The 14592-nt window shown below is 42.8% G+C and overlaps 1 protein-coding gene across 1 annotated transcript in view; it reads left to right on the forward strand.

Moving 5' to 3' along the window:
• LOC140409392 (IQ domain-containing protein M-like) overlaps window positions 1–3154 on the forward strand; it is a 215625-nt gene extending 212471 nt beyond the window's left edge. The window contains exons 6-7 of the mRNA XM_072497840.1: window positions 2303–2437; window positions 3135–3154. Of these exons, the coding sequence (XP_072353941.1) occupies window positions 2303–2437; window positions 3135–3154 (155 nt within the window). The remainder of the gene's footprint in view (window positions 1–2302; window positions 2438–3134) is intronic.
• The last annotated feature ends 11438 nt before the right edge of the window (window positions 3155–14592 follow it).

Below are 14592 nucleotides of genomic sequence, written 5' to 3' on the forward strand. Positions count from 1 at the left end.
CATTGATGCCTCCGCCTTGCCAGGAACCACCCCTCAGCCAGGGAACTCATCCGACTGTGGCCCACCAACTGGACCAGCAGGAGGAAGATGACTCCGGCTCGGATATGGAGACAGATGACATTGTGTATGGGGTCGAGGTTCCGGAAGTCGGCCAGGCGGTTGACCAACGGTTACACACCACCGACCCAGATCTGCCGTAGGCAGCAGCTCAGTCTCTGGCGTCGCAGCACAGAAGGCCCCACTGATGTCGGCAGAGTGGATACTTTCGGACTTGTCGGGGAGAAGGGTAACATAACCCTCACGAGGTCAATGGGAAAACCATTATCGATCTCCCTGTGGGGCTTGTGGTGTACGAGCTTCCAGGGTAGGGGCAGAGGTCCACTCAGCTGGGGCTCATTAGAACCAAGCATAAAAGCTGACCCAAGCAGGTTCCGGCAGGTTGGTTGTCCCAACAGGCACTGTGGTTGTAGATAGTTACGAAGTAAAATAAATCTTTTCTACACCGCTGGCTGCTTGGCCATTAAAATGTGGAAAGGTAACATGGTAAAAAATTATCCAGCATTGAGGGCGTCCATCAGGAAAGTGAATGATAAACTCTGCATATATAGAAACAAAAATTAAAAAGTTTTAATGTGTTTTTTATTCAGTAACTGAAATAAATCCAGAGCAGATGTTTCGTAAAACTCCTTCCAATCTTCAACAAATCTCATGGGCTACATCAATCTCAAGTTGGATTCCCAACACCAGCCATTCTAACAATTATTTTTCATATGTCAGTTTTGGTGCCAATTTAGGTCTACAAATAATCAATTTCTTGCCATGTATATAAGAAATGGATTGAGACAAACTAAACTAATTTTCCTTAGTTATCCAATAATAAAAAAAACTTGTGTTCCTTACAGCTCTCAATGGGATGAGGCTCCCAGTCAATCAATTAATAAATTCAAACTCGGGTATTAGGTATGGAAAAGGTTGGTTCTTGTCCCATCTGGTAGTTCCATGTCATCCCCGTCCCTTCTTCACTCACTCCATATCCAAGTATTTAGCCAAGTTTGTAGTCATTATTTATTGATCTTTCTCTGTTGTTTTAAAATTCATAGTTTATGCAGGTGGAAGATGTGCAGATAGTGTTTGCCATTTTATCTTTTCCTTCTACCCCTTCATTTGTGGTGATATTAAAACAGCAGTGCAAAATAAATAAATGAATGAAATTTGCCTGTGTTTGGCATTACTATTGAAGTGGTGTGCTTTATGACATGTGTTTCAGTCTAGCATTTGGTATTCTTAAACACAAATATTATCATAACACATCCTGCTCCATCCTTTCATTCCTTGCCGTTTAGTCTCCCAGCCTCTATGAAGCAGATTTCCCTGTGGCCATCTTTCTGCTTAATTTCAGTTAGAATCATATATTGGGTACGGGGTGGCATGAGGCCATTTGCCCCATTGATTCCATGCTGGTTCTCTGCATGAAAAATTGAACTAGTCTGATACTTCTGCCTTTTTGCTATAGTCTGTCAAGTTCATTCTCTTTGGGTGCTTATCAAATTCCCTTTTGAAAACCACAATTGAATCTTCCTCCATTACCCCAGCGGGCAGCATATTTTGGATTATAACTAATGCTGTATAAAAACGTTCTCCCTCAGGATACCTTTAGTTCGTTTGCCAGTCACCTTGTTTGCCAGTCACCTTAAATATGGGTCTCTGATTCTCAATCCTACCACCAGCAGATAGAGTTTCTCACTATCTACCCCTCTTGACTCCTCATGATTTCGAAAACCTCTAGAAAATTGCATCTTAACCTTCTCTAAGGAGAACGACCCCAGCTTCTCCAATCTGTCCTTCAAATGAAATCCTTCATTGCCTAAGCCAATAGGAGGACTTCCTAGTTGCGGAGAATGAGCCTACCTATTTAGATGCTGCATAGTTCCTCTCTTTCCTGCCATCACCCGATCAGCTACTGAGATGGCCTTCATGTAGTGACCCTTTTGCCTGTCAAGGGTTTAAATGATGGCTATAGCAAGAAGCAATTATAAATAAAAGCAGAAAATGTAGGCGGTGCACAAGTTGACCAACTTCTGAAAGCCGTTGATTGATGCATTGTGTGTTTGTAACATAAACTAATATTGTCAAGGCTTTTCAATCCCATTGAGTTAACCTACTGACCAAATGAGCTCCAGAATTTATAATTTCTGTGAACATATCATTTTCCACCAAAATGTTTTGTGACTTTGTCGTTCTATGAAACATTTCAACCTCACTGTAAACCACAAAGTTGATTTTTTTTTTTGCTTGATGACAGGATATGAAGATGTATTTTCAAAGAGAGAGTATTTAAATGAGATGAATACGAGTGAAGTATTAAATTACTTCCAAGATTGTGACAACTATCCTTCCCAGCGTGAGGTGAAGAAATCTTGGGCTTTAATTAAGAATGGTATGTATAATTCTTCTAGGCTAGTCCTCAATCTAAAAGAAGGTAAAGTAAATGACCATTTTGTAAGTCCCCCTCCGTAGAGCTTCAAGAAAGGCTTTCAAACAGGTCTGACCTTGCAGTCTTTAGATGCCAATTTATCCACCTTCTTAAACAGGATGACATATTTTAGCGGTGACTCTACAATATGCCACTGATCTTTACAAACTTTGTCTGCAGCGGAGTGATGGAACTGATGTGACACTGGTGCAGGATAGGGACGACACTGAAAGAGGACTTGGAAGTTGGAACTCCACTCAAATCGCTCCCACTTCTCAACATTTGTCCCCACCCACATGACAAGTTAAAAAAGCCACCTGAATTGAGGCGGCACGGTGGCGCAGTGGTTAGCACTGCTGCCTCACGCCGCCGAGGACCCGGGTTCGATCCTGGCACCAGGTCACTGTCTGTGTGGAGTTTGCACATTCTCCCCATGTCTGCGTGGGTCTCACCCCCACAGCCCAAAGATATGCAGGGTAGGTGGATTAGGCACACTAAAATTGCCTCTTAATTGGAATTTATTTTTAAATCCACCTGAATTGCTGCTCATACCTGCCTCTGTTTTCCTTGTTGGTTTCCCAACAATGGCAACCCATTTGCTCAAGTACAATTTGGAGATAAGTTAAAAACAATTGAAAAATATTTCATTATGTCTCCTTAGGACATAAAATGCACCAGTAAATACTTGTCTGATGCAGCATTGACAACACGACTCCATTAAATTTGGACTTGGGAATTGTCGGAGCCAGGTTGCATCTCTGTTCTAAAACATCAATTATTTTTTAACCCCACTTGCACCCAATCCATCTGTTTTTGTGGCTTGCAGTTCCCTCCAAAGAGCAAGTGAATAAGATTCTTTGTGAAACCTCAAATGGAGGACCAAAGAGAGGTTGGCTGACATTAAAAATATATGGCTAGAAATGGTGCGAGCTCATACTCAGCTAATTCCCAAGAAGTAGTAAAAGTTAAAATCCTGATTGTATTTTTATAAAACATATGGGAAAAGGTTGTGCTGCACACCTGCCATAAATGTTTTGTAGGACTGAACAACCTCAGCAGTCGTCCTTAAAGGGACCACTCTAAACACAGCCCAAAATGATTTGCAAGTTATACTTTTGTGAAACCAAGAAGAGCAGGAGTGCTACACAAAAGTACTGGGGGGTTGCTGCCCACCCAACTTTGATTCCCACTGTCTTTCCTCTCACAGCCCCGTCCCAAAACCTATTGGCAGGCCACCTCAGAAGGAATTTTTACGGTTGCAAACCTGCGAATTGCACCAGGATGCTAGTTTGGATCCGGCTCTATTCAAACAAGGCTCAGGTCTCAAAGTACCTCCGAGCTCATTGCTTTTGGAATGGGTGAATGTCCAACCTGCCCCATTGCTTGACTGGCCAAAGATTGAAATCTGTCTGAAGGTCTCGTCCAGCGCCATAGTATTCTGCACCTTCAGAATCCTTCTGAAATTTCAGAGTTATTCCTTCATTTAGGAACACCCTTTATAAGGTGCTGGCACCTGAAAATAATGTTGGCATGAATACAAGAACCCCAATGTTAAGATGATTCTAGCTATCGCACACCCAGTGCATTATATGTTGTGTGCTGGGAGTTCCAATTATTTATTTGGCTTAGCTGACCTTGCAATATGGGCCCATCTTCTGTTTTGGTATACACTGAAAATATAATGGTTTAATCTGTTCCATTTCTTGCAAATTTTTAACTCTATAAGAGGCATTCAATTTAAAGTGCAATGTGTAGAATAGACAAATGATAGTTAGAAGCCTCTTCAAAATTCTCAAAAAAGAATTCAATTATATTCTTCGCGTTGTATTTAAATATATACCGTGCACATAGAAAACATGTGTATTGAGTCATGCTAACAAGGTAGTTGGCTGTTCCTTCAAGAAGAGTTGGAAATTGTTCACCTCATGAAAAACAAATACCTACCAATGCTGGAAATTTGAAATAAAAAAGAAAATTTTGGAAATATTAAGCAGGTCAGGTAGCATCTACAGAGAGAGAAACAGAGTTAACATTTCAGGTCAGTGATCTGATGAAAGGCCATCTCCATAAAATGGTGCCTGATCTGCTGAGTATTTCCAGCATTTACTAAACATTAGTATGTTTTTTTGGAGGATAGCTGCAGTGCAGGAAGTTGGCTCCGTCCGATGCCTTAATTCAGCTGCCACTTAAAGACCATTTGCACGCTACATGGATACCTGGCAGATCATGAGGAAAAAGCTGTGTGTTATCAGGAGAATTGCTAAATGAATTGTAGTCATTTTATCATGGACACTTTAAAGGTGTTTCCCCCAAAGATGCCCATGGTTGTTTATATGTCTGTGTGTATATTTTACTCTTGGAATGAGTTTTTTTTTAAATTCATTCATGGGATGTGGGCGATGCCAGCGGGGCCTGCATGTATTGCCCATTCTGAATTGCCCTTGAGCTGAATGGCCATTTCAGAAGGTGTTTTAATAGTTAACCACATTGATGTGGATCTGGAGTCACATGTAGGCCAGACCAGTAAGGATGGCAGAATTTCTTCCCTAAAGGACATTAGTGAACCACATGGTTTTTTACAACGATCAACAATGGTCATCATTAGACTTTTAATTCTAGCTTTTATTGCAAATTCAAATTTCATCATCTGCCATGGTGGGTTTTGAAACCGGGTCCCCAGAGCATACCCTGGGTCTCTGGATACTAGTTCAGTGACAATACCAATAGGACACCGCCTCCCCATAAATTGAGGGAGCGATCTCACGGCCCCATAAGCCTTGAAGTGCGACACGGCCGGCTTTTGTGAGATTTACCCAGCTCGTCACATCTCTCAAGATCTAAAGGGATCTCGCGAGACATCGCGATCTGGAACTTACCTGCAATGGGCGGGATGCAGATTTGCATATCCAAGTGTGCAGCCTTCGCTCACTTGAATATGCTCCCGCCGGAGTTACCCAAGGCACTGGATCTAAAGTCCGTGCCTCGGAGACCCAAAGCGAGCGCCATTTAGCACTGGTCTCCACCAACGTGGACCAGGCGTACTGGCGTTGGGGAGTTCCCAGGTGATTCAGGGCCCCTGGGTGGTTGGGCTCTTGGCAGGGTGTTTGTTTTGGCAAAATCGATCCATTCAACCTGGAGGTTCAAAGTTGGAGCCAAGGGGGCTGGATTATTCGGCTGCGCCCGCCACAAGATTGCCACAGATGGGTCGTGGACCATGTAAAGGTCCATTAACCTCGGACAGGAATTTCCGTTCGCCGGGGGGGATCGCGGCCGAAGAATCGCGCTCAAGTATGTTGTCATGGGTGTGTCCCTTTAAGAAATGTTTTTGTCTTATCACATGGCTTCAGTGATGTAATTGTGTGGGTGGAGCTGGGCTGTGGCTCTGGGAGTTGATTTTACTTTCGCTTTGGGTTTGGAGCTGGTTTGTGGCTCTGAGTTTCTACTTCCGTTTTTCAAATTTGGCTTCTATAGATTCAGACACAGAAGTACTTTGGCCTGTCTCTCTATTTTCAGTTTTAAAGAGTTATTCCAAGGAAGAAACCCAATTATAGTTACCTACTGTTTTGGTAAAACGGGGTTTTTGATTTATGGGATCTTGTTCCTGAATTGGAACAGTTAAGGGGGTCAGCATGGTAGCGCAGTGGTTACCACAGTTATTTCACAGCTCCAGGGTCCCAGGTTCGATTCCCGGCTTGGGTCTCTGTCTGTGCGGAGTCTGCACGTTTTCCCCTTGTCTGTGTGGGTTTCCTCCGAGTGCTCCGATTTCCTCCCACAGTCCAAAGATGTGCAGGTTAAGTGGATTGGCCATGATAAATTGCCCTTAGTGTCCAAAAAAGGTTAGCTGGGGTTACTGGGTCATGGGGATAGGGTGGAGGTGTGGGCTTCAGTAGGGTGCTCTTTCCAAGAGCCGTTGCAGACTTGATGGGCCTAATGTCCTCCTTCTGCACTGTAAATTCTATAGTTCTACGATGAATTCATTAAGAGTTATACATAGATTACTGTAGCTGTGTGCGGTATTAATGTTTGTAGTTGATAATAATTCTTATTGTGTGTATTTATACAAATGTTAACTAAATTTGTAGAATAAAGCTTGTTTTTTGATTCAAAGCATCGAAGAACTTTGTTGAATAACATCTGAAAGGCGGCTCTTGCGTTCATCGTAACCAAAGTCAATAAACAGTTGTAGGTCAGGTGAACTCCATGATATACTTGGAGTTTTCCAAACCCTGGCCCATAACAATGTGGAAAGGTTTTTCGCTGCCCGTGAAATTACGACAGAAGACAAGCAAAAAGTTATGTTACTCATAGTTTGGTGCCCATAGATATATAACCATGTGAGAAGCCGAACATATCCGGAGGCTCGGGACACCAACTAGTGAGAGACCACTACAATCCTCGCTGCACTGTAAATTTCATTCCGCCATTTGGGGTCCTGGAGAAACAGTATCTGTTTTTGTAGCCAGGCTTCAACAGATGTTGGAACATTGTGAATTTGGTCCATCTCTCAGTGATATGTTACGTGACTATTTGGTCTGCGGTACCAATAACTCGAATAATCAGAAGAAATTGCTGTCGGGAACCAGAATATCCTTAGACAGAGTGGTTGAGTTGCCACAAGTGATTGAAAGCACTGAACAAAATGCTTTTGAACGACAAGGCGTGAGGTAAATCAGTTACGGCAGAAGATGGCGGCCGCTCGAAGTACCCAGAGCGAGGGTGCAGTGGAGCCTGAGAAAAAGAAGAGTGACCGTCAGTCATAAGGTTTATAGGCTTGTAACTGTTGTGGGGGAGAGATACAAATGTAAGGAATTAATTTGTTTCAGGTGTAATAGAAAGGGCCTTATACATACAAGCCAGTTGCGGAGTCAGACAGACTACAACTAGTTCCCCAAAAAACGTTGGCAACGCCAGTGATTGAGGAAGACCCAGAAGAACTGTCCAAGTCTATAAGCTCAACATGGTGGCATTAAGTAAAACACCCCCCATTGGAATTATCTTGTTGTTCAGGATGGCAGCCGGTGACTAGCGGTGTTCCGCAGGGGTCAGTGTTGGGTCCACAGCTATTCACGATACACATTAACAATCTGGAGGAAGGAACTGAGGGCATTGTTGTTAAGTTTGGAGATGATACAAAGATATGTAGAGGGATGGGTTGTGTTGAGGAAGCAGAGAGGCTGCAGAAGGACATGGACAGGCTAGGATAGTGGACACAGAAGCGGCAGATGGAATACAATGTGGCAAAGTGTGAGGTTATGCACTTTGGTAGGAAGACGAAGCATAGACTATTTTCTAAATTGGGAAAAGGCTTCGGAAATTAGAAGAACAAAGGGACTTAGGAGTCCTTGTTCACAATTCTCTTAAGATTAACATGCAGGTTCAGTTGGCCGTTAGGACGGAAAATGCAATATTAGCATTCATGTCAATAGGGCTAGAATACAAGAGCAGGGATGTACTTTTGAAGCTGTATAAGCTCTGGTCAGACCCCATTAGGAATATTGTGAGCAGTTTTGGGCCCCATATCTAAGAAAGGATGTGCTAGCATTGGAGAGGGATCTCATGGAAACTTAACTGAATACTGAGAGACCTGGATAGAGTGAACATAGAAAAGATGTTTCCACTCGTAGGAGAAGCTAGAACCAGAGAGCACAGCCTCAGACTGAAATCCAATTTAATGTGCTTGAGGCTTCCTGCCAATATCGTAGAGAGATCTCCTACCCTAGCAATAGGATGTCTATCAACTTTAGCAGCCCAGCTCACAGTGATCCTACAATCGCCCAACTCCTTACTGTGCGGTCCGGCTTTAACATTGGGACAATGTGGGGATAAACATAGAACATACAGTGCAGAAGAAGGCCATTCGGCCCATCGAGTCTGCACCAACCCACTTAAGCCCTCGCTTCCACCCTGTCCCATAACCCAATAACCCCTCCTAACCTTTTGGACACTAAGAGCAATTTAGCATGGCCAATCCACCTAACCTGCACGTCTTTGGACTGTCGGAGGAAACCGGAGCACCCGGAGAAACCCAGGCAGACACGGGGAGAAAGTGCAGACTTCGCACAGACAGTGGCCCAGCGGAAAATCAAACCTGAGACCCTGGCGTTGTGAAGCCACAGTGCTATCCATTTGTGCTACTGTGCTGCCCAAGTGGTAAAGGGGTTATCCTTTCAAACTGATATGAGGAGGAATGTCTTCAGCCAGAGGGTGGTGAATCTGTGGAACGCATTGCCGCAGAAGGCTGTGGAGGCGAAGTCACTGTGATCAAATAGGGGATCAGGGGACATGGAGAGAAGGCAGGAGAATGGGGATGATAAACATATCAGCCATGATTGAATTGGTAGGGCAGACTCGATGGGTCTTATGGTCTTACGATACAGGTGCTGCTACCATGGTGGTAGGGAGACTAAGCATTTAATTGTCTACAGGGAGGGCTGCAACCCTTGAGTTTTAGTAGTACTTTAGCCACTAATACAGGCCCTGAAGATAATGGGCACGATGTCAATACCAGTATCTTGCCAACACCAGTCCACCCAGCTGCTCTTAATTGTAGTAAAAGGACAAAGACCAAACCTCATGGGGTGAGATTGGCTGAAGAAAATCAGGCTAAATTGGTTGCAGATATTCAGCATCGTGACTGGGCTTTCCAGGAACCTCTGTGTAAATACACAACGTTTTTCAGAGAGAGTCGGGATGCATAAAAGGGGTGAAGGCCCAAATCTACATAGAGCCTGAGGCTACAGCAAAATCTTTCAGAGCCCGACTGGGCTCTGCATCAAAATGTTGAAGTGGAGTTGAGACGCCTGGAAGACCTAGGGGTAATTACTCCAGTACAGTTAGATGGGGTTATTGGGTTTCGGGGATAGGGTGGAAGTGAGGGCTTAAGTGGGTCGGTGCAGACCCGATGGGCCGAATGGCCTCCTTCTGCACTGTATGTTCTATGTTTTCTGTACAGTTCTCAGAATGGGCAGCACCATTCGTCCCAATGTTAAAGCCGGACACGCACAGTAGGATTTGCAGCGATTGTAGGATTAATGTGAGCAGGGCTGCTAAAGTAGATAGACATCCTATTGCTAGGATAGGAGACCTCTCCACGATATTGGCAGGAAGCCTCAAGCACATTAAATTGGATTTAAGCCATGCACCAGCAGCTTGAGTTGGAGGGAGAATTAAGAAAAATTGTCACATAAACACACACAAATGTTTATTCCAATATACGAAGTTGCCCTTCGGCATTTCATCTGCCTGCATGATTTTTCAGAACAAAATGTAGAGCCTTTTACAGGGGATCCCACAGGTTGTTATATATCTGGATGATGTCTTAGTAACGTGAAGAGCATCGTGCCAATCTGCAAACGGTGTTCAGGAAGTTCATAGGCGCTGATATACACCTGAAGTGCAAGAAATGCACATCTCAGGCCGATGAGGTCACATATTTAGGTTTCCAAAGTCGACACAAAAGGCTTACACCCACTTGAGGACAAGATAGAGGTGATAAAAGGAGTGCCAGCGCAAGTAATGTGACCCAGTTGACGCGTTTTTTAGACATGGTCAATTGTTATGGCCATTTTCTACCCAACTTGCCTACAATTTTGGCGTCCCTGCAACCAACTATTGAAGAAGCACCAACGTTGGAATTGGGAAGATTCCCAGAGAAAGTCTCTTGACTAAGTGAAGCAGGCCCTACAATCGTCAGCCCTTCCGTGTCCACTTTAACCCAGACAAATCCATAATAGTCGCATGCAAAGCATCGCCGAATGGCATAGTGGTGGTACTTTCGCATAAGATGGAAGATGGCGTGGAAAGGCCTATCGCCTTTGCATCCAGAACATTGTCGGATGCCGAAAGGAAACATTCATAGACAGATAAAGAAAGTTTGGCAGTCATTCATGCCGTTAAAAAATTCCATCAATATGTTTATGCCTGGTACTTGACCTTGGTCTCGGACCAGAAGCCATAACTTGGCCTCTTCCGTGAGGCTAAACTGGTTCCGCCGATCACATCGGCCAGCATGCAAAGATGGGCATTGTTGTTGACTGTGTATTCTGATACTTTTCAACACAGAGCCAAAGGCTGATGCTTTAAACTGGCTTCCAGTTTCACAGATGATATCTGAGCTCTCATTCCACAGGAGATCGTGCTGGCTCTGAATGTTCTCGATACTCTGCCCATTTGTCTGTCCACATCAAGACATTGACTAACAGGGACCCGGTTTTATCGAAGATAAAAAGAATGGTTCTCAATGGCTGGCATTTTGATACGACAGAGAAAATCTGGCCCTACTTACATTGTGTGAAAACAAAGTTCTTTTGTGAGGATGCAGAGTGACAGTGCCACCCCCTTGGGCAACAACCACAACTCCAAGACTTTCACAGGGTGCATCCTGGCCAAATCAAGATGAAGCTGTTGAGGGCCACATTCGATGGCCAGGAATAGACAAAAAAATAGAGAATGTTGTCAGCCATTGTGAGCATTGCCAGACGCAACAGACCCTTCCACCAGCTGCTACAACCTTGGGAGTGGCCAGGCCATCCGTGAACGAGGTTCCACATCGATTCTGCGGGCCCTTTTATGGGAATGATATTTTTAATTGTTGTGGCCGCCCTCTCAAAATATTTGGATGTCCAACTCATGCGGTCAATGACTTAGTCAACCCCGGTCGATAAGCTGCGACAGAGTTTTGCAACACATGTTATGTGCGAGGTGTTTTCAGAACACCAAAATGTATCATGGAGTTGTATTTGTTGCTTTTCCTAGCACACGGCTTATTCCCTAGGTGTGGGATTACAATTATGGCCACATGGGTTTTTAAACACAAAACACTGTTTATTCCATGAACTCAACTTAACAATTTAAATAAACATTGGATCTCCTTAAAATGTTCCTTCAAACTGCCAAGGGACTTAACACCTTTAAACAGAATCACATCAGGTTAAAGCCTTTACTATTATGAGTTTAAATCACCCAAATATTCCCGAGATTGTCTTTCATGGCAGAGATCCAGCTCATTGCAAACACAGACACTGCCAAGCTCTTTTCAAACCTGCAAAACTGCAGCTCTCTGGAAACACACAGACACACACAAGCTGCTTTTCCAAACTGCAAAACTAAACTGCAAAATGGCTGACCTGACCTCAGTTCCACCCACTCTCTGACATCACTGTTTTCTTAAAGGTACATTGCTTAAACATCCATGTCTTAAAGGTACTCTCACATGACACCTCCCCCCAAGAAAAAAAAATAAACCATCAACTTCAAGATGGTTTCATTTTTCACTTTTGCACCATCCACTAAGAAATGTACACAGTAAATATACCTTTTCGTTTTTAAAAAAAAAAACAACACATGCAAACAGGTATAATAATATAGTCCATTTTTCTTTGTTGTTCTTCCTCCAACCGAAATCCTTCTCGATTGACAGTCTCTTTGAACAAAGTCTCTGCACAATTCATCCATTCCTCTACTCGTCGGCAATTCTCTTCAGAATCAGATATTTTAGTTCAATCTGACCACAGAGCCCCTTGCAATTCTCCAATACAGGAACATTGGTCATCACAGCTTTCAGGCAGTCAAATGCCTGTTGAAAGTCCGCTGTCCATTGAAATGTTTTAGGTTTCTTTAGCAAGTCAGTCAGTGGAGTAATCACGCCACAAAACTTTTGCACAAAGGTTCGATCAAATTTATTCATGTTAAGAAATCGCATTATTTCCCTTCGTCTTGAGGGTATCGGAAACTCCGCAAGGAAAGTGATTTGGGCTTCTCCAAATTCATTTTCGGCTAGGTTTATCACCAAACCATCCTCCTGAAGTCGATCGAAGAACTCCATACGATGTTTTAAATGTTCTTTCCATGTCTGGAAGTTGGAAATAAAAGCAGATTGTCCCACTTTCTCAATGCAATCCTTTAAACGTGGGATGGATAAGGGTCCGTTCTTGTAACTGCATTCACCTTTCGATAGTCCACACACAACCGTTGGGTACCGTCACTGTGGTACCATCACTATGGGTGAGCTCTATTGGCTGCCAGCCACTTCAATTATGTCATTCTTCAGCATACTCTCAATCTCTCTGTTAACCTGTGCCAATTTGAAAGGATTAAGTCGATATGGATGTTGTTTGATAGGAACAGCATTTCCCACATCTACATCATGTATAGCCAGTTTAGTAGTTCCCAATTTATCTCTACAAACTTGCCTATGTGATATCAATAACTCTTTCAGGTCAGTTTGTTTTTCCTCTGGAAAATAACTTAACAATTCATCCCAATTTTTAAGAACATCCTCATTTTCCAATTTAATTTGAGGTATGTCAAATTCACAGTCATCTGGATTTGGTTCGTCACTTTGAGTTAAAATCATTAAAACCTCCTTTTTCTTTCTTCCCTTTCAAAGTACCTTTTAAGCATATTCACATGACACACTCAGTGAGTCTTCCTTCTATCTGGTGTTTTTACCACATAATCACCTCACTTAATTTCCTTTCAATCTGATACGGTCCACAAAACCTAGCTTTTAAAGGCTCCCCTACCACTGGTAACAACACTAAAACTTTATCCCCACTGGCAAAACTACGAACTTTGGATTTCCAGTCCGCTACCCGTTTCATCACATTTTGTGCAACTTTCAAATGTTGTCTAGCCAATCACCTGCTCTATTTAATCGTTCCCTAAAATTTGATCCAATAGTGTAATTTCCGATTTCTCACCAACAATTTTTCCTTAATCAATTTAAGTGGTCCTCTTACCTCATGACCAAAAATTAGTTCAAACGGACTAAATTTGGTAGACTCATTAGGTGCATCCCTAATTGCAAACAATACGAATGGAATTCCTTTATCCCAATCCTCTGGATAATCTTGACAATACGCCCTCAACATTGTCTTTAATGTCTGATGCCACCTTTCTAACACTCCCTGCGATTCTGGTTGGTACGCAGTTGATTTAAATTGTTTTATTCTTAAGCTATCCATAACTTCTTTGAATAACTTTGAAGTAAAATTTGTTCCTTGATCCAATTGAATTTCTGTGGGTAGTCCAGATCTAGTAAAGAATTTAAGTAACTCCTCCACAATCCTTTTAGCTGTAATATTATGTACTGGAATGGCCTCTGGAAACATAGTAAACACATCCATTATAGTCAAAAGATATTGATTCCCACTTTTTGTTTTAGGAAACGGTCCTACACAATCGATTAGGACCCTTGTAAAAGGTTCCTCAAATGCTGGAATGGGTATTAAGAGCTCTGGTTTTATCACTGCTTGAGGTTTCCCTATCACTTGACATGTGTGACATGATTGACAAAATTTAACTACATCTTTATGTAGTCCAGGCCAATAAAAATGTTTCTGGATTTTAGCTTGAGTTTTCCTTATTCCCAAATGACCTCCCACTGGTACCTCGTGTGCAACTCGCAACACCTCCTTTCTACACCCTACCGGCAATACTACTTGATAAACTTCTGCCCACTTTTCATCCGCCTGCATATGTACAGGTCTCCATTTTCTCATCAAGACATAATTTTTACGGTAATAACACTCTGGTAGACTCTCAGATTCCTCTTCCGTATATGCTTTCTGATATATCCGTTTTATTTCTACATCTTTCTGTTGTAACTCCGCCAATTTTCCTGAACTAAAAATATCCGCCTCATCCTCCACCTGTTCTTGTTCTTTTTCAACCATCTGATCAAAAATCATTTCTGATAATTGCACTTCAACTTCATCTTCACTCTTTGATTTCTTCTCTTGTCTTAACCTGTGACTTTGCGACCTTGTTACGACACAATCCGGAAAACTCCCAGGATATTCGTCCTTCAACTCTTCAGTTGTCTGATTTTCCACTGGCTTGTCAACCACAGTAGGCATCACTCCCACCTGCGATCCAGCTATATCATTACCCAAGATAAACTATATTCCTGGACAAGATAGTTTATCTATTACTCCTACTACCACTTCACCACTCTTCACTGGACTTTCCAACCTTACCTTATATAATGGAACGCTACTCCTCTCACCCTGAATTCCATATATCACCACCTTTTCTGGCAACATTCTTCCCAAACGACATAATTCCTCATCTCTTACCATTAAAGATTCACTAGCCCCTGTATCTCTTAAAATTGTGAC

Source organism: Scyliorhinus torazame, chromosome 3 (genome assembly GCF_047496885.1).
Source record: "Scyliorhinus torazame isolate Kashiwa2021f chromosome 3, sScyTor2.1, whole genome shotgun sequence".
Lineage (NCBI taxonomy): Eukaryota > Metazoa > Chordata > Chondrichthyes > Carcharhiniformes > Scyliorhinidae > Scyliorhinus > Scyliorhinus torazame.